Here is a 27,643-nt window from a genome sequence, read left to right on the forward strand (position 1 = left end):
AGAATTATGGCATAGGCTCATAAGACGATTATACCATAGTAATATAGTAGTCCATATTGTTTTAAAGACATTTCGATAAGCTAAGGTAAAAAGTATTTAAGACAAATACATAATTTAGTAAATTATCAATAATAAAAAGATGAAGATTTTGTTAATTTAGTCAATTATCAATATTACATAGATGAAGATTTGGTTAATTGACTAGGTTAAGGCTCTAATTGAAATGAGTATTCAAGCATATGATAACATTTGGCTAAAAAGGGTTTCCATGAATGGTCGAATCATGGAAAAAATAGTCTAAACACTAAATTAGTGTCATGAATGTGGCTTATAGTGTTTTTAAACCGGAGCTAATTGATTTAAACGCTTATTAAGATCGATTTACCATACAAAATTAAATCTCCATTTATTTTAAATTGAATTTGAATCGACTTGAAAATCAAATGCAACTCTGCGATAAAGCCGTATGATATACGTACTTCGTCTGCGATTAACTCTATTTGTTAATAAAAAGCTACGGTAGATGTGCTTCTGGAAAATATTAATCAGCTGATGAAACTTACGAACTTCTTATGAAAATCAAAAACAAAAATGTATAACAGTTATCGAGTAGCCGGCAGTATAAAAGGCAAATAAGGGTTTCTCAATAAAAATTTTAATTTATCAATTTATTTGGCTGTCTCAAAACGCTATTACAGACTTATTTGTATAATGAAACGGTGCGTATGACAATTAGGCAAAATAAAATTAATTTAAAAAAAAAATAAATAATATTTATTATCACAAAAAAAATCAGTTAATTTATTTAATACTAGAATTCATTTTAAAATTTTCCATTTAGCAATAATGGAAATTTTATTAAATATTTGTTTTTTATCTTTTTTAGTCTAAATTTATATTGTTGTACGAAAAGTGGGCTCTATAGTATAAAATAGAATTAAATAAATCCTACTATTAGCAGCAACTTATATTAACCGTGACCTAAATCAAGTCATTGCCATTATTTAAGAAATCCTTTTAATCTAACTAATTTAGCTAATATCATATTTTCATACGTTTAACGCGGCAGCCATCTACAGACTGCTTTTATATTTATTTTTATTAAGAAAAAATAGACTATGTTTACACATACAAACATATATAGACACATGGCTCACATAATCATGTATTATTAGTGACATTAAACACGTAGGTGGTCTGTTTGTATCCACCTGACAATTATTTTAAACAAATTATGACTTTTTCTTTGGAAAAACGTCAGCAAAATTTATAGCCAAAAAAGAAATGACAAGCGAAAAAAAAACGATTGCAAAAAAAATTCGTTAAATTCAAAATAGAAATAAAAAATAGCGTGATTATTTGCACGAACTGATTTGATTGGATCACTAGGCAAAAATATACGCTGCGGTATAGATATAAAACCACCGTAAATGACACAAAACTAAAAAATAAATTTTAACTTTGTGATTTATAACTACACTACGGCACTTTGATCTGCACAAAGCAAATAATAAAAGCGCAAAAATATTAAAATAAAACAAAGCAAGTAATATATATTGTATAATATATATAAATAATAGCTAAAATCATAGAGTATACAAGCATATGTGCCAGACGCAAATTTAATGCGCTCTTAATGCCAGAGGTGACAGACAAAACATTTATACACATGAATACTCAAAAATTGTAAATAAATATGTATGCGAGCATGTGTGGTATTATTTGTGGAAAGTAACAACAAAAACACTTTCATATTAGAGAAATTGGGGCGTCCAAGCGTCTGAACGTGATCCAGTGCAGGCAGCCTAGGGATTTGCGCTATAACAATGATTGCAGCAACAACAAGTACAGACTACATTCACAAGTGGACTATATTTATGTGAAAGATTTCAAGAAAAATTAGCTTGTCTTTTAATAACGAGAACAGATTGAAAGAAATTATATATAGCATATTGATTCCGGGAAGAAGTGCTTTGACGTTGCTTTCGCTTTCTAAGAAGTAATTTGACTTTTTCCTTTCACTGCAAATGAAATACATTTGATAAATGAGCAGCACGGGCAGCATGCTGCTAAAATACAAGCTTAAGTGCTTAAAAAGCCGACTATCAATTGGCGCAACTTTTGCTGACGCATGTAGCTATTCAGACACTCGCAATACTCATACGCCTTGGCATACGCGGACCGTTGCATAAACTCCCTTTGCTGCGTTTAAGTGCGGCGTATAAACTTTTATGGCTCGGCAAAGCAAGCGTAGAGATGTAGATGTAGATCCCTGTAGGAAATACAATTTTTTGGAGTTCTTGATTTTTGTTGTTATTAGCAGTGTTGATCCAAAATTCAATATAAAATGTTACCAAATATGTAATTTTAAAAAAAAATCTTTATAATATAATAGCAAGTATAAGAGCATTTTTACTGACACTGTCATAATTTTCTGAAAATAATTATCCTAAAATTTTGAAAACTGACTCTGAACAATTTTCTCCAGCCTTTGAGTAATATTGAGTCATTTTTTCAAATTTTGATTACTTCTCCACCAATTTAAATTACTTTTCATTAAAACGAAATATATTCATTTCGATTAAGAGTACTTTTATAGCAGTAGAGCACTTTTTACTGATACTGAGTGGGTTTCGCCCGATTTTGAGCCATTTTGAGTACTTTTAATTAGATTTTGAGTATTCGAATAAGTAATATTACAGAAATTTCGCCATTTGCCGTACTTTCTTAGCAAAATTGAGTAACTTTTACAATTATTCAGTCATTTTTTCCAGATTTTGGGTACTATTCCACAAATTTTGAGCCATGACCATCAGATATTTTTGTAATAAATATAAGTTTAGAAAATCTGTATTACTAGTACCGTTAAAAAGAAAACACTTGAAGGGATTTACGACTAATGGGGGTCAAATATTTCATGATTTTATAAGGTGGATACAAACATTAATCCCGGAATTTATAAGAAATAGTTATGGCTCAAAGCTTCAAAGGAAAGTTCTTGAGATTCTTAACGCTCTATATTTATATAGTATAAACAAATTTTAAAGTCGGAAGTGATCAATTTAAAACTGTGTCACTTCGCATTTCCTTTTAATTTTATTTGTAATTATAATACTTTATTTAACAAGACTTCCAAGCTTTACTAGAGCCAAAAATTATAAAAAATTTATGGACGACTATGAAGAAATATAATCTAGAACTACACTACTATATGAGGAATGAATATTTTGTAGAATTTTAAGCCTATTAAGAGGAGCTTTGACTTATTTCTTACAATTTATAAGTGATTCTACACAAATTTATTCAAAAAAATTCAACATAACCTCAATTTGAGACACAAAACTAACCTACAAATAGCTATATATGTAATTCTACAACGTCCTACAATCGAATTTATTTTTGTTATATTCAAAATTTATATCAAAATACTTTAAATTCATGTGCCACCCAAATTGTAATAAATATTAATTAATATTCACCACAGTTATCTCTCTACTGGTCTCATATATATGTACATATGTTGATTTAATTTTGCAAAATAAATATATTATTATTTTTATAATTGTTTTCATATGTTGTTGCAATGCATTTACGCATTTCGCCAGTGGATGTTGCAATTTCACTGCTACGCAATCATCGCACTAACAGCTACAGCAGTATGGTCGGCTGGGCAATTTGTGGGCTTGCCGTTTATTGCCACCGCAGCCGCCGTATGGCCCATTGCCTATTTGTTTACGCAGACATTACAGCAAATGTGGTTGCCCCTTTTTCAAAGAAAATGTTTTTTTTCTCTATTTTTGCCTTTGCCTTCCTTGCTGCTTTTTCTCCCTTTTTGCGGTGGCTTGGCTTTATACAAGGCACTTAAATATTTATCTCTCGCCTCGTTCTGTTTGTTGTTTTGCCCTGCAATTGTGCGTTGTGTATTATCTTTATTCTTTAGCAATCATCAAATACACATTGCCATTATTTAAAAATAAATTTCAACTTTTCTATTTACTACTGTATATCCAAATGCGTGGCACACCGCGTCCATCCCCGACCGCAAACAGCTGTGCTATTGCTCATTTGGCGCGTATAATATTTGTCGCCGCTGCCACCACTCATTTTCTCGGTGTGTATATGTTTCTGTGTTTATGCGCATCCACACATTTGATATTCCTTTTTGATCTGCTCACCAGCCGTTGTTGCTGGCGACGGCGATCAACTGTGGCCACAACACCAACAGCAGCAACAGCAGCAGCAGCACAGAATGTGCCGTTGCATGTGCCAAGTGACCACCGACGATCTGTCCGTCTGTACGTGCCGCCGGCCCCCAGCCGCTGCTGTTGCCAACTTTACAACGCTTTGGGGGCATTGCTGACGTCAATGGATCAGCAACGTAGCCAAGAATTGCCAACTACCGTCCCACCGCCGTCTTGCCGTTTGGCACGATGGCACGGGGAAACACCCAGGCCGTTCTCTCTACATTGTGTATATATCAAAAATAGCCTTATTGTTGTTGTTGTTCTTTTTTTTTTTTTTGTTTTATACAATTTCATTTGATTTTAGTCAACATTCTTCTTTTGTTATTTTTGCTTTTGTCTTTTGTGTTTGATTATTACTTTGGTGTTGTGGTTGTTGTTGTACGCAGCTGTTTGTGGACGAGCTGTCTGCTCGTTGGCGTTAAAGCGATGCGTTGTGCGTGCCAAAAATCAAACGTATCAGCGCTGGCATTAATTATATGAAAATAAAACAAGAACAAAGTTGTTTCGGCATAGTGTCCATTATCTATAATTTTATGACCATACAAATAATTGCCAATTTTTCGGTCTCTCATATTTTTTTATCGCGCGGCTTCTCGTCAAAATTGCGTTAAATGCTGTGTGCTTTTAAAAAGCTTTTGAAAATCTCTGTTTCCCCACTAATTTCTACAATATGTTATTTTTTTATTTTTTTTATTTAAAATTTAGATTTTATTTATTTTTTGCTTTAGCTTTTTTATGACTTTCCCTACTTTTACGACGGTTAATCAGGGAACCGATTCGTGGAATTGCACATGGTGTGGGTGACGCCTACGCGGGAGCTTAGCCAGTCTGCTTAGAAACAGCATAAGTAACAGTAGACTTAAAAAAAAATTAATCACTTTTTGTTTATAGAAATTAAAAGATATTACAGTTAAGACCCATTAATTTATTTTGTAGACCAGCGACGACCACGCCTTGTCGGAAGCATACGTACGAAATAACATATTCCAGTCGATAAGAAGAATTGTAAATTGTTTAAAGAACGAACAAAAAATAAAGGTGTCTGCAAACCATTATCGAATCCACCTGAAGACACACAAAACACTTCAATCAAATCGGTCCAGCCGTTTAGGAAGAGTTCAGTGACATACACAAGTATAGACAAATTGTATTTATAAAGATGATACTGATAAAGAAATCTAGAACCAAATCGCAAATCGTTTTGCCGCTGTCTTCACGAATTTAACATATGTCAGGCCCTTTATTACCTTTCTCTCTTTTGAAACCACAATATCAAATACTTTAGATATGTCTCTACCATACCATTAGATATGTTTCTACCATCCTATGATCTTATATTGTATATATAGATATAAGAGAGAACAGCTCTAAATCTCTAACGACTAGTTTGCCGAAGAAATCGCTAGCCTTTTAAGCGTTAGAACAACAATATATCAAGTATATTACAATCTCCTGCCATTTCTTCCACCACTATCTCCTTATTAAGTAGTATATTATTTAGCATTCCGCCTAAATGTAGGCAACGTTTGAGCCTAACCATTTCTCCTACTCAACAACATCAAAAACAGTTCTACTGAGTACACAAAAGCAAGTGACATCTCCAACAAGCCACTGCATAACAAAAAGCAGCTGAGCGTGTTATCTACAAAATTGTTCAGTGAACATGATACAACTAGTATCTATATGAGCAGGTGATGCCAAATCCTAAATACATAACTACATGTTCATTAGAATATGTTTGTTGGATTTTCAATAGCTTGGGCACCTGTTGTCACCACATCAACAACAATTGCTTGCGACTTGACATTTTCAAGAACTTTTGTGACGTTGCCTGCTGAAAGCCACTCAAGGCTCAAGGTAAGCTATAAACATTAGTCAAGCAAGCAGATCAATCACATACATACAATTACAGATACAACGTTACAGTGCTTGGACACGTGCAATATTAGAATGTATAGAACATAAACTAATGTATAATAACTTGAGCTGTGATACGTGCAAGTTTCTAAAAGATTCACTACAGGAAATGCGAAGGCAGAGAAGTGGAAGATAGAGAAGTTGTTAGAACAATTAATTTTTTTAGTTAAAAAAAAATTATATTTAAAAAAATTAATGAAATCTCTCACAAGTCACGATGATGGAAGACCTGGATTAGCTGCTCTTTAAGCTTTCCCTACAGGGTACATATTACAAGCCTACTCAGCCGGAAAAATCATTTCACTTCTAGTTGAGTGACAGTCTCTTAAAATTTCTAAAAGCATTCTCCAGTCATTTCCACATGTATCACGTGCTAACTGTATGACATAAATTAGTTTAGGTCACTATGCAGGCATGTGGAAAGCACCTGAGACATAAGTGTTAAGTGCTTGCCTTGTTCGAATTAAGAAGTGTTGGCAAGGTTGCAAAAAGTTGAACATGAGAAGTGGCTGTTGTTGGAGGATTTGTAAAAAGTGTGCATTTTCATGTATGTAATACATTAGTTGCATTAGATTTCGAAGAGGAAATGAAAAAATAAAATAAATGTATTGTGGTGGACACCATAAGGGAGCTTGAAGACCAAGTGCCGACTGAGTTTTTAGTTTAATTAAATAAAGCCTAAAAAAATTTTAAAGTTTTATAATTTCCTCCTAAATGTAGGCAACGTTTTTTGGAGTAATAGTATATGATGGATTCTTCTATAATGAACAAACTGTATTGCATAAAATAGTGTGGTAGGTTAAATATTAGCTCCGAAATGACCGCAAAACTATTTGGGACTAATAATGTTTAATACATTTTTCAAAAATAAATCATTTGAGTTGCCTAATAAGAACTTCAAAAAATATTGCCTAAGCTCCTAAATATAGGCTATATTTTTATGGTATATTTAACTATCATTATTACTAATAACTAATTACCACTTTTGTATAACTATTGACGTACAAAATTTAAATAAAGCGAAGAAAAATTTAAGTCTTATAGTTGATTAAGAAAAATTAAACTCTTACTAAAAAAAATTTTTTTTATATTATAGATAATTTATTTTATTTTTGTTTATTTATTTATATTTTATATAATATTATTTAAAAAGTGAATTCCGATACAAAAAAATTTATTAATGTACCCAATAAAAGTGAGAAAATTAAAGAAAAATCATACAATAAAAAATAAATATAAAATTTATATATTTTTTTTTAATAATTTTAAAGTATTTTTTCATTTTTTATTTTTTTGCTTTTTTGCACATTTTCAATATAATCAGATATTTTTATTGTCAATAATATTTTTTATTTTTAATTAATTTTTAATTCCCATTTTTATATTTTTTTAATTTTACTTTCGTTTCTTTTCCCATATGTTCAAAAAAGCCAGCGAATTTTATTACCACTCCTTAATGTCTACATAAACATAAGTGCAGACATATACAAACATATGTATGTATATTTATTTTACCATTTAGTTACCGCCACCTGCCAACATATTTATTTACCCAATTGAATTATGTATGCATGCATAATTCTTACTCGTTATTAAAATAATCAAGCGAAAGTTGCTTTCCTTTCGGTGAATTCATATAAATAAATACACAACTACAAAGTAATAGGAGAATTATTTTTTCAATTAGTAGAAGCAACAAATTGTGCTGCGTGTGGCTACATAACAATTCATAACTAATTATTGGTATTTTTTCGTGTGGAGCTAAATATAGAATTTTCACAAATGTGAAACGCCAACGAATTTGCACGCACTGCGAAATATGAGTGTTCGCTTTGAACATTTCCTTCAACACACGCCTAATTGTATTGGCATTTGGCGCCTAATTGTTTTATTTCATTTCAATATGATTTTCTCCATTTTTTGTTTTTTTGAACGTTACCATGTGTGCAAAAAATTTATATAGTATACATATATATCTATTGTCTGTTCCTGTGTACCATTTGGTGGATGAGTAATCATAATTAATCATGTGATCGATTATGATGGCATAATAAGGATATGTACATATGTCTAATGAAGGTGCACATTTTTACTTATTCTTTCTCATATTTTTGTATTTTTATTTAATTTCCTTTTTCATTTTATTTTATTTTATTTTATTTTATTTTATTTTATTTTATTTTATTTTTTTTATTTTATTTTATATTATTTTATTTTATTTTATTTTATTTTATTTTATTTTATTTTATTTTATTTTATTTTTTTTATTTTATTTTATTTTATTTTATTTTATTTTATTTTATTTTATTTTATTTTATTTTATTTTATTACTTTTCCAATCCTTCTCGGCTTAATTTTTTCCCTGCTTTCCATTTACATAGCAATTAGTGCGAGTTAATGGATTATTGAAATGCAAATATATGATTGATTTATGGCCAAAAATAAATCGCAATAATTCGGCTAAACACTTGAAATATTTACGAGCACCAAGTACATGTAGGCATTTTTATTTTGGTGATCGCTGCATTCCACTTTTATTACTGCGAAATGTTGCACAGGTGTGGGGAGCGGTCAAAGTAGCAAAGCACTCAAGTGCTTTGAACCCATTCAACATAGACGCAGTCACAGCACTGATATTAATGATAATTTCGTTAAACATAAATCACGCATATATGTATTATATATTTCGCCTCCTTTGCGCCTACTATGTGCGTCGCTTAACCGCTTGGCACGACACGGCGTATACTTAATCTTTGTCACGACGCAAAATCCCTACTACACATGCAACTCGCATGCGAGAAATTTTTTTGTTTATTTATTTTACCACCGCATTTCATGATCAAAATATGAATTTACAATAATAATTGCATTTATTTTTGAAAATTTTCTCTATAGCCAAAAATAGTCAGTTGTGCATGAGCAGAAACTTATATTTTATTTTGTGTTTTACAACAACAATAGAAATGCATTTTTGGGTCACGATCACTCATAACACGTTGACCATAAGCAAAATTAATGTACACATACCACAATATGATGACTACAAAGTAGCGGAGTAAAAGTGCGCTCGCGCGCGTGGAAACGAAAGTAATTGGCAAATCAATTAAACTACGCTACGACGTCTTTGTAGAAATGAAAAATTGACTGTTATGCCATATCAAAGTGAAAGCAGAAAATGTAAGGAAAATATTGATTATATTAAATGAACACACACATATATATGTTTTAGTGATTGTATGTGGTCAGCACAAATTTTATTTTTTTTTCTAAAATTGACACTAAATACAGCTTTTAGAATTTTTATAAATATATATAACAAATTTTTATGAGAGATTTTTTCAAATTTTTCACAATATATATTTTTTCACCCAAAGCATGAAAAAAATTCGATATATCTTATGAAATGAAAAGTGTTCTGGAAATCTTTAAATTAAATATTTTTTAAAACAGAGTTGCCACCTATAAAACATAGATAAATTTAAAAAAATATGATGTAATGTTTAGAAAAAATAATCTAAAAATTTCAGAGAAGTTATATTTTTTACAATTTGAAGCATAGTTGCCATCTACCGGGAAAATTTGAAACTGAATCTCTATTTCAACGGATATTTGCGGTTAAAAGATTTTTGTAGGATATATTAATTTTATGGTTATCAAAATTTCAGTCTTCGTAAACTACTCAGTGAGGGTAAATTTTAAAATTGTGTTGACACTTATCAGAATTTTAAAATAGCTATATAATTAGAAAAAATGAGGAATAGGTTAAAAAAGGCTTTCAGAAACTACGCAAAGGGACTTTAACTGTTTCTAACGGTTTTAAAACATATTTTTGTCAAATAGGGTTGCCACCTATTCAAATTTTAAAACATAGCAGTTAGAAGTTCGATGTGTTAAAAAGCATTTTGGAAACTACTCAGTGGGGCTTCAACTTTAATATATTTTGGAACATAGGTTCCACCTACCGGAAAAAAAACAAAGCTGAATCATTATTTTGCCTTCTAATTGGAGTTGACAGAACTGACTTTATTCATAATATAAATTATTTTATTACTAAACTACCTAATTATTACCAATTATTACCAATAATTAGTAATTTTTTTCTTTTAATTTGCCAAATGCTAATCAGTGTCCTCCAAACTTTTGCATGGTTCAATGCGTTTAAGATTGTTGTTATAATTTACAATAAAGTACATGACATTTTATTACAAAATTTTATCTTTCAAATATTTTTGAAAATATTTATTTCGGAAAATCAAAAAAAAATATGTTAATAAAAATATTTAAAAAAAAAATAATTAAAAAAGTATATTTTTTTTATAAATTTTTTTAGAGAAAATCTAATCTCAAAATATTAAAATTATCAAAAAAATAAAAAAAAAAAAGTTATTTATTTAAGATTGTTGTTATAATTGACAATAAACTACGTGAAATTTTATTACAAAATTTAATCTTTTAAATATTTTTAAAAATTTTAAAATTTTTTGAAAATCTAAACTCAAAATATTAAAATTAACAAAAAATAAAAAAAAATTAATTATTTTTTTAATATTTTTTTCTCTAATTCTAATATTTCAGAATTCTATAATTCAGAAAATCCAAAATTAATATATTTAATTTTTCCAATAAAATATAACATATTACTTGATGCATTACATTCACGGAGTATATTTCTTTATTTCAAAAATTAAAATAAACTGTTCTTCACACCTTCAACTTGGCAAAAATATAACTTAATGTCAAAGCAAAATGTGAAATAATTTTTCGCATGCGTGCAACGTTCAATGACCTGTTTATCATTTAAGCATTATACTGAGTTACATACACACATATTTACATTCATGTGTATTATCTGTAGATTATTCGTATAGATGAATAAACACTTGCTCATTTTGGTGACAATCAGCTGTCAATAATAATTTTCACTGACCTTCACCAAACACTTTCGCTTTATTATGCGCTAATTACCCGGTTAACAAACGTCAAACCGATTTCATAATAGCCATTTATTACCAAAGTAATAAGCGCTAATGAGTTATGCAATTATGGTGAAGCATAATCATAAAAATTGAATTTTTTGCAATAGCAAGGATGCAATAATTTTTGATAATTGATAGGTTTATAGAGAGAGTGTAGCAGTGCATAGGCATGTATGAATAAAATTACATTAAAAAAATAATCAAAAATTTTATATGTAAAGGTTCAAAACTGTTGTTGTTTTTAAATTTTAATTCATTTTTTTTTGTGCGATTAAATCCCATATTTGTTGCAGTAATTTGCATACGGAAATCGACAAATCAAATTCAATTACATGCATTACCTGTCATCGAGTTGAAAAGTGCAAACAGATCTACTACAAGCGGCGCTGCTGGAAATCTCTCATCAAATTTCAAATTCATTGCAGATGCACAATTATTCAGTATGTATGAGTAAATATGTGCAAATGTTGTATGTTTGTACATATATATGTATATGTGGGCTCGCATATAACGTATGGCTTTACAATAATATTTACGATTGCCGTATTTAATATTGATTTGTCGAAAACACAACGCACACTGACCCGCCCACTTCTCTAGATGTAAGCACGTACATACATATTAATTCAAACGAAAATATACATACAAACAAATGTACGCTCTATATGCAAACAGAGTTGTAAACAAGAGAACATGCATGTAGATATGTATATTTGTATGTATTTTTGTGATATCCACAATTGCCCGCTGTTAGTTTCAACAAACTATTCCTGTTCAAAATTTTGGAAATGCTGCAGTTGTTGCTGCCTATAAATACACTGTGTTTAGATCGTATATAAAATGCGTATTTACAGTTGTACGATGTTGAAATGTTGCACATGTAAGTTTATAAGTTGCATGTGCAGGAATTATGCGGATTTTCGATTTGAGCTCATTGATTATATTTTCGAATGTAAATGAATATATAGTAGGAAATATAAATAAGAAAAAAATTACTGAAGATATAATTATTCATAAATAGTTAAAAAATTATTTTTTTTATTATTAAAAAAAATTATATGTTAATTCCAGGATTTCGAATTTATGGGTTTAAAATTTATGAATAAAAAAAAATATTTTGTTTTTAAAAATTTATTTTTTGATTTTATAGAGTTCGAATTACATTTCACTTCCAGGATTTCGAATTTATACGGTTAAACTTTATAAATGTAAAAAAATTAATTATTTTTAAAAATATTTTTTTTTTTATTATTTTATAAAATTAGAATACATGCATTGGGTTAATCTATGTATATGTAGCTCTATATTCTTATAGATTTCTTCATTTTTTGTTTATGTTATTTGTCTTTTGGCACTGATCTCCATCATACGTGGCATCAATTGTTGAGCAAGTCTTTTCACAACAGAAATCGCCTACACCTTTTCATGAACATGCTGATTAGCACTAATCTACACCTAATGCTTGTGCCTCTATGAATCTAATTTTTTGCAGATTCAATTTACATAATAAGAATAACTTTCACTTAGTATACCCAACTGGGGAGTTACTACTCCAATCAAGAAAAATAATAAAATAATTACATTAAGGATAACAGAACTTTATACCTCACATAATAATTTACAAAATGCTAATCCAGAATTATCAACTAACAATACAAACAACACTAATTATTTCATCAGTTTACCTACACTATAAACATCTTCCGCAATGAATCAAATGCATTGAGTATAAAATACGTCAATAATTGACGCAAATCAACAAAGTAGAGAAATCAACATTTCCAAAAAAAGTTGAAAACATATTTATCAAAACGAAATCACCGTCATTTGTTTGCAAATAATTTATCTAGTTATGTAGTATACGCGGGTAAAAATAGTAGGCATCAATTGGTAGATTGCTAACTAATAAGATATGAGTTAAATGTATATAAAATAATTGAGATATTTTAATTAGAATAATTTTTAAAATATATTTCAAGATAATAAAAAATAAAAATTAAAAAAAAATTAAAAAAAAAATTTAATTAAAAAATAAAAATAATAAGTAAAATGTGAAATTGCAAAAAAACATCATGTCTTTGATTTTCCTTCAAAATATGGAAAGCAGCTCAAATTTCAGAAAAAATATTTTCTATCCTATATATTAATATTTTTTTTTAATAATTTCTTTTTTTTTCAAACATTTCACAAGTTTGACGATAAAAAAATATATATTTTTTTCATTTTTCTCATCAATAGAACATTTAGTAGTTTTTATTACCCGATTAATTGGCGCGTGCCCCAGCTGTCTGACTGCTTGCTTTTTAAACTAAAAAACGATGGCATAAAAAATATACACGTAGGCATATGAAATGAGCAAACTTGTGTCTTGTTTCCCTGCAGGGAAAATGTGTATAGCTTGACGCGGGTGAGAATTTGTTTCACGTACGTGAAATATCAAAAGCTAATTTCGATTCACGATGCGTAGGAGAGTAGCGTCATATCGAACAAACTATACCAAATGTGCAAACAGACTGACGGCCCTCGGAACATGATCCATGCTTTACGTTTTCTATAAACGATTCTAATTTATTACAAGTTGAAATCTATAACATTTCATTGTCTCATTTTTAAGAATTATTTGTCATATGGAGGCATTCACAATTGTAAAGCAGGTATAAAATGTGTAAAACAAAACTTGGTAGCACTGAAGATAGCAGTTATAACACTTTCATGATTTATCCGTGTAGTCTCTTGTACCGAATTCCACCTGATAACTTTTCTATTAATATTCCATGTACATTTATTGTTAAGCGAGCAGCGAATAGAGAGATGGCGAATCGAACAGTTTATTATTACCCGTAAACTATCGATAGGTAATTTTTAGTATTTAGAAATTAATACTAAAGATTTTGATGAAATAAAGTGAATTATAAATTAAATTTCCAGTTGAAATAATACTTTTAAAATTACTAAGAGAGCAACAGTACATAATTTACAAAAATCTCTACAGGGTATTAGCAGATAGTATAAAAAAAAATCATGTGACTCTTTTTTCAAAGCTATCGTAAATCACCATTGATTGGCATATTTTTCACCTTAGTCGCACACGTGTAGAGAAAATTAAACAAATTAACGACAACAAATAAAGTAAGACTATATCACACATAAATTAATGAAATCTGAAATTATTACTAATTAAAAAATAGCTGTCTCGTCCATTTATAACATACACGTGTATGCTTTTAAACAACAATTCATCAACGCTAATCCCACTTTATGGCAATATACTGCATATTTATTAGAGATGTTAGATGATTGAAGAATTTAGCAAATTTAACGGTAAACCCAAAAGAGCGCAAAAGAAATGTTGTAATTAAATTATCTTTGAAATGCTACATTTCATACAAATGAGCATGTGAAATTTTGTTCACGCTAGCGTGAGAATTTATTTTTAACACAATTTTAATTAAGACGTTTGAAGAGTGGATTTTTCTTTTATTACTTAATCTGCATATAAATAAATTTTGTATTTTATTTTTGGTGTGAGTAAGTGACATGAAAGATGAAGGTTTGAGGTTAGTGAGGTCAGGTAAGGTTTCAAAACTGTGCAAAATTTTAGATTATATGCGTTTCTACATATTAAAATAAGCCATACTTATTCTCTCTTCTCTTCGAAAAACATTTTAGTAGCCTTCAAGCTTTTTCTCCATAAGGAATTATCATTGATTTCAATTCTTAAGTTCCTAAAATCAATAAAATGACCTTTGACTAATCTTTTTTGATTGTTAGTTGAAGCCATTCACAATGGTTAAACTGGTCTAAAATTTATGCGGATGAATTTGGAGTTTATACCACTTTAAAAAGGTATTCGCATACTCTCTTATAACGAAATCAACTCGCTAACTTTAATGTAGCCTTTCCAAGTAAATTTTGCAATAAGAGTGTAGCGAGGAGAGATAGAAATGCCGAATCGAACACCGCTACATTTTATACCAATTAACCCAGCTTGTATGCACTATAACAAATGAGTGAATAATTTAAAGAATTTTTATTCAAAATACAATTTTCACAGCACGTAATCAATCGACTGCTTGCGTAAAATAAATGATTTTCACATTTCAAAATTTAAAGAATAAAAAATTATAAAAAAGTGCGCTCATCGATTAGTCATCACATCTCATAGCAGCTAATCAAATGCTAAGCATATGAAAATAAGCGAAAAATGTTTATTACAAATAAACAAGCACTGAATGATAAACTGCTTCAAAAACAAAATAGACAGGCGGGCGGCAGTGTTGACTAATGAAAAATTGGAAAAAAATTAAAAATTAAATATACATATACATACAAATAAAACTTCACGCCCACGCGTCAGTTATATGAGATAAAAACAGCGTCATAATATATAAAACTTATATGTATTTAGTAATGATTATCAACAATACACAACAACAATCAATACTAGCTGTTTACTAGCTGCTTGCTAATTATTTGCGCTAGAAATCTAATAGACCAGCAAAACACCGCAGAAAAAACAAATAAAATTTAATTTCGAAATATACTATATATGTAATAAACATTTGCAATATTTATCGATTGGTTGGTTTGAAATTTGATTTTGACGCTTTAACGTATTGATATTCCAGGAACTGGAGGTTGGCATAGTAAAACTTGTTGTTGCAAATTGTAAAACAAGGTAGGAGGTATGTGTGAGTATGGAAAAGTGTGCCAAAAATGTGTAAAACATAGAAGGAAAATTAAAAAAAATTAAAAAATAAAAATAATATTTTATAATTTTTTGTATATAAAAAATTAAAAAAAAATAAAAATTATTTTAAAAAATGAAAAAAATTAGAAATAATTAAATAAATAAATACAAATTACAAATATATATTTGATTGTTTGAATTTTTGAATTTTTTTACCATTACTTTTCGAAGTGCCGCCAAAATGGCATTCAATGGCAGAACGAGAACAGATTGATATGCATTGTATATGGTATATAAATATAGATTCTTTTTTGAATACTAACAAAAATCGGATTTTCAAAATTTTGCAATTTTTTTTTTTAGATACAAATTTTTCAAACTTTCATAAAAATTATATAAGAAAAAAATAAAAATTCTGTTAATAACATATTGTCACTTATACAAACTACTAACCTCCCAAACTACTAATTCTGTTTATAAGCCAATATTATTGCTCTTCACATGTCCAAATTAGATTTATTCTAATTGACTAATACTGTCAATTTCGCGTATCGCGCCTGCAGCCAACCAGCAGCGTTCACATAAATTATTAATTTTTGTATATATGTATGTATTTATTTTATATTCTTTCCACCTCAATTACATGTCAATTTAATGTCAGCAATTACACATGCAGTTGGCAACGCGGCAGTGCTGCCGATCAGAGCAATCAGCAAGCGCTGTCAGCGTCATAGCGACAAACTGCGATCGAACATTGCTAAAATAAAAACAAATATATATACAAGTATATGGCGAAACATGGATTATACGTGCAATATTCACCGTAACAGAGAACACGCCCACCGCCACCGAAGGCTATTGACAAAATTTTCAAATACTATATATTTTCATATGTATAAAGGTTTTTTTTACATTTTTTTTCGCATCACTGTCAGCGCAAATTTACGATCGCGACAGTTTTGCTGCTGAGACAACAGCAAAAACTCGTGATATTTTGTTGAATTTTGTAGACTCATAACAGTAGTCAACTGTCCAAAAAGTTCGATACTCAAGCGCATACAGAATATACTTGTTTGCTCTCTAAATGCGTAGAAAAGAAAAATATATATGTATTTATTCTTTTTTTTTGCTTACAAAATATAACCAAAGGAAGATGTTTATCTACAAATGTATCGGAGAGTATATGTACTTTACTCATTTTCATTTTCAGTTTATTATCATTATTTACTTCTCACTCGCCCACGAATTTTGAAATATTGTTTTGGTTTAAATGTTCGGCATTAAGAGCGTAATACAAATAAAAATAAATAAAATATTTGAAGAGGAAAAAGTAGTAAAAAATACAAAATGAAATAGAAACAGAAAAGAAGAAACAAAAAGAAAATTTGGTTTAAGTACCAAAATAAAAATGTGAACTTTGTTATCTGGCAAATGTTGCCTTTAAACTCTTTAAATTGTCTCCGATCATCTCCAATGTAAGCTAGTAGCTTAATAGCCGAAATATATCTATAAATGTAATATTTAATATTTTATTATTAAATTTTTATTTTTTTTAATTTGCTATAGTTTTTACAATCGTATATAGTTTAATTTTAATAATTAAAATTAACTTTTAACTTTATATTTTACATACTTTTTAAAATATTGTGTTTTTTAGATAATTTTTATTTCTTTTATTATATTCCTAAATAATTCTTATAATTTACTTATTTTATTTTTTATAATATCTTTTATTCAGTTATTTGATCATTATTTTATTTTATTTTATTTTATTTTTTTATTTATTTTATTTTATTTTTTATTTATTTTATTTTATTTTTTTATTTATTATATTTTATTTTATTTTAATTTATTTTATTTTATTTTATTTTATTTTATTTTATTTTATTTTTTTATTTATTTTATTTTATTTTTCAATTTATTATATTTTATTTATTTTATTTTATTTTATTTTATTTTATTTTATTTTATTTTATTTTATTTTATTTTATTTTATTTTATTTTATTTTATTTTATTTTATTTTATTTTATTTTATTTTATTTTATTTTATTTTATTTTATTTTATTTTATTTTATTTTATTTTATTTTATTTTATTTTATTTTATTTTATTTTATTTTATTTTATTTTATTTTCTCTGTTTGTATTTTATATTTGTATTATCTCCCTTTCATATTCTTCAACATTGCTGCAATCTCATGCATATAAAAATATATTTTATATAAAGCTATGCAAATCAGCATTTTTTAAATCAAATTTATTTCATGCTTTTGTTGTTGTTGTTATAAAAATTTTTCAGTTGTGCGACAATCAGCCCACGCATTCACGCTTTCACTTTTTTCGCAATTTATTTTTAAATTATATATATCTTGAGCCAACAACCGACATAGCGAACCCATTGGCCTACCTAACGACCGTACGAACATGCGGACCAACAGACGCAGGGACCAACAACCCTGGCAGAGACAAATGAATACTTTTAAAAATACGCAGGCATGTAATGCGTCTGTGATAAGGTGTGCGTGCGATTTGTTTTAAATAAATTTAGACGCTGCTATTTCTGTATTTTTAGGCGTTGAACTTCACTAAATATAGAGAAGTGTAAGATTTTTATATATTTTTAAATAAAATAAAAATTTTAAATAACAAAACTAAAAACTTCAAACTCAAAAATGAACATAAATTCACGCATCAAAAAGCAGTCGACGCCAATACAATACAAAAAAAAAAAGCATCGCAAGTTAACCGCAGACAAATTAAAGAGTTGGCGACTTCATTGCGTCTGCCGCCCAGTTGGTCGCGCCGCGCATAATGCCGGCCGTTTAAGTGCTATATTTTTCACTTTTTCACAAGTGTTTTTATATGCTTTTTGTGTATTCAAATGTGTTTTGCTTTGTTTTGCTTTGTTCTGATTTTTAGTGTTTTTTTCCACTTCTTTTGTTTTTTTGTTTTGATTTTATACTTATTTTTGTTTGTCAAAGGCTATCATGTGCGTCACAAGTGGCCCATTAAAATCACATTGCATTACACAAATTGCGTTGTTTTGTTGTTTTCTTTTCGCATTGCTTTTTTCTCAATTTAGTTGGTTTATGTATGTAAGATAATGTTGACACTTTTTGACACTTTTACAATTTACAAGTCAAATTTTTATAATACCAAATAGCGCGCGCACTGTTTGAGAAATTCGACAAAGTAAAAAAAAATATATTTTGTTGTATATGTTCTTTCATTTTCTTTTTTATGCTGACGTCAAAGTAGTAAGCATTATGTTGAAGTAGGCAATAAATTATGCTTGATCATTTCAGTAGACACCGTGCAGTCGGTTATTGGCCGATTTCTTTTTTAATGATTTTTTGAAGGCTATGCGTACTCAGTGGGTGCGTTACATTGCCCGCTGGGAGCCATTGAAAATATGCATTCAATATATGTTTGTACACAGTGTCAGTTTTGGAAAATAGCTTATACAAATAATTATTTGCGATCATTTGCATTAACATAGAAAAAAAGTTACGCATACGCAGTGGTGCACAGGTGCACTGCGGGAAAGCGACAATGAGAGCTGTAAACTTTATTAAGCAAAGCATTCTATATTTCTTGTAATTATCATAAACTTGATATTAATGAGTTTTTTGATAATCACGCGAATGGTTGAGGTTGATTATTTATTCTCTACATAAAAGTATTGCGTTGCCTTTGACATTAATTATTTAATTGACATTAATTATTTTTAGGAAAGTATAAATAAATATATATTAAATTTTGGACTTATAAATATTCATCCGATATCTTATGTATTGGGTACTGTAAAATCAAGACATTGTTTCTTTTTGGAAAGCAATATTTATTATTTAGAAAGAAAAGTTGGCTAAAAATAATCTATCAGACCAATTAAATAATTTTGATTGAAGATACAGTGGAACTTCCATAACTCGAACTGCTATAAGTCGGAGATCTCCATATTTAACTTTAGCATTGGCAATAACGTTTAGAAATCAAATTTTATACAAAGTTCCACTGTATTAGATATTTTTTTAGAATTAAATTTTTTCTAAAAATAAGTTTTTATTCAGATGAATTGATTTTTTTGAAGCGTTGAACATTTTGTAGAAATTAATTTTTCTAAAAATATTTTTTTATGAGTACTTAGTACGTGTGCTCTTGGCTGGTAGAGGAAAGCCAATCCTCGCTATCTCTTCACAATCAGACTAGTTTTGGATGCCTGGCCACAGTGGAACCGCAGGACATTGCAATGGTAATGAGCTTGCTAGGCTAAGCACGTCGGTCGCACCAACAGTGAAATAGGACCAAGTAGGCACACCACTATCCTCTTGCAATTTCCTTCTGGATGGATGGGTATCAACTGAGCTGAGTAAGTGCTAGATAGTCACTAACACATGTTCTATTGCTAGATCCTCCTAGCACAAAGTAAACGGCAAGAGGCAAAGGGAACTGTTCGGCCTCAATAAGATCAATTTTTTCATACTCATAGAAGTTCTAACTGGCCATTGTCCCATTGAGATGCATGCGGTCAAACTAAAACTATTACCGAATGTTAGCTGCAGAAGCTGCTTGGAGAAGGATGAGACATAATCATCACAAGATTTCCTTTTGGAATGCCCTGCCTTTGAGAGGTCTAGGCAAAAGTTTACTAGATCTCACTTTTTTATCCTCACGAATTAGCGGATGGTTTGTGGTAGGTTCTAGGCGTTTTGTCGATTCTTAAATTTAAGTAAGGAAGTAAATTTTTAGACATCACAAAGGAATGCCCTCAATAGTCAAAGTGTGTTTCGTTTTGGTGAACAGACATCGAACCTAACCTAACCTAACTATTGAAGTGTAATCTCGAATTAAAAAAAAAATTAATATAAATAAAAACTGTAACTATTAAAAATAATTGTTTTGATAAATTTTACTTTAAAACAAATTTACGAAAATTATTATGAATTTAAGCATCGAACTCTGAAATTACAAAATAGTGCTTTCAATCGAATTCTTAAATATTTAAAATATATATTATTAATATTTTATTTAAAAATAAAAAAATAACAAGAAACAAAGTTTCGAATGTAGAGAAGTATATTATAATATAATAATTTTGGGAAAATTTTGGAAACAATAACTTTATAAGTAAGTTTGCTATAAAATTAATTTCGAATTAAAAACATTATTTCAAATAAAAAAATATTATTTTTATAATGTTTGGAAAAAAAAATTAAAAAAACAAATCAGAAAGTCGAAATAAATATATTATATATAATTTTTCTAAATTAAAATAAATCTATTGTTACTCTATAAAATTAATAATTTTCTCTGGAAAAAATAAATTTTTATCAATATTTTTATAGTTAAATATACATACAACAAATTCAATTCGAATTAAAAAATGTTAAGTAATAAAACTTGAAATTAATGTATTTTCCTTTGAAAACAATAATTTTAAACTCAAGTTTGCTTTAAAATTTTTTTCGAACAAAAAATATTTTTAAAAACGTTTAAAAAAATATTTTCAAAAATATTTTTGAAAAAATCTAGAAAATTAAAAAAAATATATATTGAGACGTCGTATTAGAAAATCGAAATAAATCGCTTCGATCGATTTTTCTAAATTGAAATAAACCGATAATCACAGTAAATTTTTATAGTTAAATATACTACAAGCTTGCTTTAAAATTTTTTTCGAACAAAAAAAAATTTTTTTTTAACATTTTAAAAGACATTTTCAAAAATATTTTTGAAAAAAATCGTGAAAAAAATTAAAAAAAAACATTGAGAAATCGTATTAGAAAATCGAAATAAATCGCTTGTTTGTCAATTTTTCTAAATTAAAATAAACTTATAGTCACAATAATTTTATAGATGTTTTAATAGTTAAATATACCACAACTTCAGATCGAATAAAAAAAATAAAAAATAATAATATAATAGTTTAAAAAAATATAGAATAAAACTAAAAAAAGAAATTATTAAGAAACTCTTTTCAAACCCTAAAATATCTCATATACATTTTTATAGTTTTCTAAATCAAAAAATAAACCTAATTTTGCTTACAGTTCTCAAAACTGTACAATAAACTACAAAACAAGCCACATAATCCATGTAAAATGCAGCATAAATAACATAAACAAAACGGTGCAGCATTTTGCCTTAAATACGACATAATTAATGTCACATTTCCATGCTGTCTAGCACAGCAGAGAATAAAATAAATTTACAAAAAAATATGCGTCCCTCACCTTTCATGCGTTTCACATAAGCCAAAGACTTTTCCACATGCTTCAACAGCAGCCACTGCATTTTTGCTATATATTTATGTGTGAGTCTGGGTGTATGGAGCGCGCTTCCGCAACAACAATGTAAGCGTTTTAATAGCGCTTTTATTGTGCGCAGTATTATGCCGCGCCACAAGTGTCTTTTCACGGTTATTTACAACACAGCGGACGACTGCGACACCGTTGGCGGAGACATAAACCAGTCAAATTAATAAACTATGCGCATACACACACGCGTCCACGATAATTAGGCAATTCAATATGAAATATGCTTTTAATAAAAAATTTTAATGCCGCATTTAATAATACACCAACAACAAAGTAAATAGTTTAATAAATTTATGGAGCGCATTTAAAATTTTTTGTTGTCTTTGTTGTTATTTTTGTTTTTTTTTGTGTGTTAGAAGAAAACAGGAATGCGCTGCACAACTCAGAATATTAGTGTTTGTTGTTGTATGACCGCAACGCCAACGGCAAGTGACGGCAAATTGTCGTTGCAATCAGCCGTGCAACAGGAGCCACACGAACGTGACAACAAACACGCACACACGCCACGCATGCACGCAAGCAACCACTTGAGACGAGGCGAGTGTATGCTTTACACTTATGTGTATGTATGTATGGCGTAGCGTTAGACTTGCCACACGCCACTTGACATTGATTTAAAGTAATTTTTGTATGAAAAAAAAAAACTTTTTCAAAAAAAAGTTGAAAATCGCAAACAAATTACACGGCACTAAAAGCGTTAAGAATCTCAAACACGAGAGCACGAAGTGTGTCTTCAAACACGAGCCGCGTACACAACACTACTGCAGCGCTAGTACTTTCGTTGAGAACTGTGACGAGGATAATAGCCAGACTGTGGCATAAGCAAGCACATGCCGCAGCACAATGCAGCCAAGCAAGGAAGTGCCACATACAACATGGACAAAAGCCTAGCTGTAGAGAGAAATGAGTTGGTTTTGTTGTTGCACATACACACCAACTTTTATATTTACTGTTACATACAAAATGACGACAGCGGGTTGCAGCATAAGCTCGCTGAGGCTGCCACACAAAGGCGGCAACCCATAGCGCTGTAAGGATTTGCTAACTACAACAAAAAAGTAAAAAGGCAACAGCAGCAACGACAACAAAGGAAACAAGTAAGGAAGGGCTAAGTTCGGGTGTAACCGAACATTTTATACTCTCGCTATTTATTGATGTAATTTTATTAAGGTAACACAAGTCGACCCATATATTTGGTATAAAGTTCAATAGAATAACGAAAATCATCATAAATAGTATACGGGGACTGAGGTAATTCCTAAACCGATTTCACTCGTTTTCACCACCAAGATACAATGTATCGAAGACTATACGCTCACTTAATTTAATATTACTTATAATTAGGTATATGGGATCTGGGGGAAGTTATGACCGGATTTTTACCATTTCAGGTACAGAGAGAAACTGTTATAAGAAAAAAATTCAGAGGGAATGAATTACATAAAAATATCTGAGGGATTTACTTATATTTTCGGTGAAAAATTACCCTTAGGCACTGAGTTCTTCATATTCGATATCAGGGGCCTTGAAAAGTCATGGTTCGATTTTGACAATTTTTCCACAAGTGATGTCACAGCTCAAATACAGTATTTGTGTAAAGTTTTATTCCGCTAGCTTCATTGGTTCCTTATGAATACATTATAAAGTAAACGTATCAGATGGAATTCGAAATTGAGTTGTATGGGAAGTAGACGTAGTTGTGAACCGATTTCGCCCATATTCCACCCGTGTCATCAGGGTGTCAAGAAAGTGTTATGTACCGAATTTCATTGAAATCGGTCAAATAGTTCTTGAGATATGGTTTTTGATCCATAAGTGGTCGATGCCACGCCCATTTTCCATTTTGTAAAAAAATCTCAGTGCAGCTTCCTTCTGCCATTTCTTATGTAAAATTTGGTGTTTCCGACGTTTTTCGTTAGGGAGTTAACCCACTTTTAGTAATTTTCAATCCAACCTTTGTATGGGAGGTGGGCGTGGTTATTATCCGATTTCTTTCATTTTTGAACTGTATAAGGAAGTTTGGTTTATATAGCCTTATTGGTTTGCGAGTTATATACAAAAAACCTATTTGGGGGTGGGGTCACGCCCACTTTTTTTAATGGGATCCTATGTTCCAAATTTCATTTTCATAACTTTTTTTATGGCTTAGTTATGACACTGTAAAGGTTTTCGGTTTCCACCATTTTGTGGGCGTGGCAGTGGACCGATTTTGCCCATTTTCGAAAGCAACCTCCTCAGAGTGCTAAGGTGTGTAACACGTGTTCCAAGTTTCATTAAGATATCTTAATTTTTACTCAAGTTATCGCTTGCACGGACAGACGGACGGACAGACATCCGGATTTCAAATCTACCCGACATCCTGATCATTTATGTATATATAACACCATATCTAACTGTTATATTTCTTGGTGACACAAACAACCGTTAGGTGAACAAAACTATTATACTCTGTGCAACAGGTTGCGAGAGTACAAAAGTCACAACAACAACAACAGAAATCAACACCAACTGCGCTGCCAACGATTACAATCAGCCACAGGTAGAAAATGGCAAACCGAAATGGTAAAATGAAATCCGCTGCTGACAACGCTGTCGACGCCGCAGGCGCCATTGTGTGTGACGAAAATACATTTGTTAAGAAATATATATATATATATATGTGTGTGTGTGTGTATATGTGTATGTTAGCATGTCAGTAAACGGGAGCAGTCATTCGTTTGGAAGTGAACTCCCAATTGACGTCATCACTGTGATGACACACTTGCAGCGATGGCACAATAAAAACAAAAACCAAAAACTGAAAGGCAAACACATACAACAACAAATGCACACACACACCAACAACACGCCAACAATTTACAAATACAAGTGGTTATTCGAAGATAGGCACAAACTGTGTGGTTGTTATTATGATTGCTGTTGTTGCTATTAAGTTTGGTTGTCCTTTTTGCGCTTTTGCTTCCGTTCGTCATTTTATATTTGCCTTTTTTTGTTGATTTTCCTTTCCTTTATCGTCGGTGACGCTTGGTGCCAGGCCGTTTATTCTTATTGCGGCGCACATTGACGTCCTTTTGGCTGTCAGGCAGGCAGCAGGCAGCAGGCTTGTTGCTTTGCTTTGCTCGTGTTGCTGCTGTAGGTTGTTAGCCGTGATTATCGCTATTGTTGCGCGAGTTGTGTACCCGAAAAAAGCGTGGTTGCATGGAAATTTTTGGTATATTTGTTTATAGAGTAGCTGGTATTTACGTTTGTGTGGCTTTGTGGAGTGGGTAGTTAAAGCCGCATAGTGGTTATCGTGGTATGAATTGAGAGTAAGTTAAAATTTTAGGACTACTCCAGAACTAGTTCGGTTTATATCTACTATAAGTATAGAATACCTCGCCATTTCTACGAGATATGTTCAAAAAATAACGTGAATTTTTAATCTCTGAAAAAAGTGCTTTATTTGACTATAGTTAGGTTGTCTGTCATCTTTAAAATAGTCCCCATTTTATATAAGTGTATATCCAGCGCTTCATCGAATCATCGAAACACTTCTTAAACTCGATTTTTCGAATAGCCTTTGGATCTCTAAGAGATTTAGCGTATGCTTGTAAAACGACGGCCCTTTGAGATTCTCTTTAATTTTGGTAATAGGAAAAAGTCACTCGGAGTCAAGTATAGTGAATATAGAGACTGGGGCATCATTACAAGTTTTAAAATTTAAAATTCCCGTTATTTTTTGAACACATCTTGTAATTGTCATGAGTCTCCTAATTTCGTAATATAAAGTTAATTCCGAAATCTTTTCCACACCTCGAACAGAGTCTACATAAAATAGCATAGATAGTGGTAAATTTTTTTAGAGAAATATTAAACTGACAAGGTACGTGTTTTTCTGGATCCAATAGCAAAGTGTGAACAGATTTTGAATAAACTAGATAGAAAAAAGATATGTATGATACTCGAATAAATAGGTACCTTAATTAGAACATACAAATTAATCGAGAAGACCACTTCCAACAACCTCAAAATGTATTTTTCAGTACAAGAGACATCTTCAAACTAGGCCTCTTGAAGCTGGAAGCTTCCTGATGCTAGGGAGCTGGAAAAGGTTAGTTTCTCATTGATCCATCGCTAGATATATTTTTTAAATACTTGTTTTTAAACTGAAATATGCGTTATAATCGTACATATCGCTTTCTAATCGTTCTGAAGATAAGACTTAGATTTAGAATAATTATCGATATAACCTCAATAGATTGCATTAAAAAAAAACGCGTTATTGCGGCAGAACAGATTGATCGCAGATTAACAGATGACCTTCAAATAATAATGAGATAACCTCAAAAAGTATTACACAGTAAAAGAGATATCATAATATTAAATATATATGCTTGTTGGTTGAAATGATAGGTTTCCTATTATTAAAAAAAGTCAATTTTTCTATGGTATGGTGTTCTAAAGGAAAACGGGAGTTTATGTCATAATCGATAACCTCAAAATAACATTCAGATAACCTAAAAGATTATTTCAAACCAAAAGGGATTCCCCAATATTTAATCCTTTGCGATCGTCTATATAAAAAATATATATATTCCGCGATTCCATGAGATACCTCCTCTAAAAATAGCCATAATTTAAGAAACAAACCCAAACATTTTTCATTTGCACCATATTAAATTGGTATTTTCTATAAAGTACCTACAGCTATTTGAGGTTTTTACTACAAGGAATTATCCACCTACATAGACAAATACGTGAAAAATCAAATTTAGAAATCTTATATGTATATGTATATGTCTATCTGCCTGAGAAGCCTTATGACGCTTAATACTCATGAATATTCATAGTACGAGTATATATGTATGCATGTGATTATCTATTTTTGAATAAAGGTAACGCACATACTGAGCACGCTGGGATAATGCCCTCTAATTATGTTCGAATGTGGGTGTTGCTTTGATACTTGCAGGATATTTTTATTTTTATAAGGCGATGCGTCATTAAAAGTCATACGCTTTGATTATAAGGTGAGCATAGACTATGTTTAAGGGGCGGTGATTTGAGAGAATTCCAACTAAAATTGTGTGAAGGAGGTTTAAAAAAGCGACACGTGCGTGTGGATTAAAATAAATGTTAATAATTGGGTTCGAGGAAATAATAACGAATGTGCGTATATAAAAATAGGAATATTTTATTTTAATTTCGAACCCTCGAAGGATTATTTTTTAAAAAGAGAAATGTCATAATTCCTGCAGAATATTTATTTTTCATTTTTTTTATTTTGTAAATTATTTTATCCTAGAAACAGGCACTCAAACAAAGTACAAGCAAATTTATTTTTATATAAAAAAAAAAAAACATTTTACATCACATCCCCCAACTATATAGTGATGCAATACATGTGTATTCAATAATAAATATTATATAGTAGATTAGTTGTAAATGAATTTGCATAAATTGCGACGACGACGTAAATCACAGCATGGAATATGACAAAAACTGCAGCTGTCACTTCCAT

The 27,643-nt window shown here is 30.0% G+C and overlaps 1 protein-coding gene and 1 long non-coding RNA gene across 3 annotated transcripts in view; both read right to left on the bottom strand.

The window, feature by feature from the left end:
• LOC114804671 (uncharacterized) overlaps nucleotides 1–27,643 on the bottom strand; it is a 90,010-nt gene that overhangs the window by 44,727 nt on the left and 17,640 nt on the right. The window lies entirely within an intron of this gene.
• LOC105217889 (serine/threonine-protein kinase meng-po) overlaps nucleotides 1–27,643 on the bottom strand; it is a 40,758-nt gene that overhangs the window by 7,094 nt on the left and 6,021 nt on the right. Inside the window, exon 1 of one of the 2 annotated variants that reach the window (XM_011193130.3) lies at nucleotides 22,060–22,994. The exons of the other annotated variant lie outside the window; for it this stretch is intronic. Coding sequence (XP_011191432.1) covers nucleotides 22,060–22,120 — 61 coding nt within the window. The 5' untranslated portion in view covers nucleotides 22,121–22,994. Of the gene's footprint in view, nucleotides 1–22,059; nucleotides 22,995–27,643 lie in introns of those variants that run through there. 2 annotated transcript variants of the gene reach the window in all.

Source organism: Zeugodacus cucurbitae, chromosome 3 (assembly GCF_028554725.1).
Source record: "Zeugodacus cucurbitae isolate PBARC_wt_2022May chromosome 3, idZeuCucr1.2, whole genome shotgun sequence".
Taxonomy (NCBI): Eukaryota; Metazoa; Arthropoda; class Insecta; order Diptera; family Tephritidae; genus Zeugodacus; species Zeugodacus cucurbitae.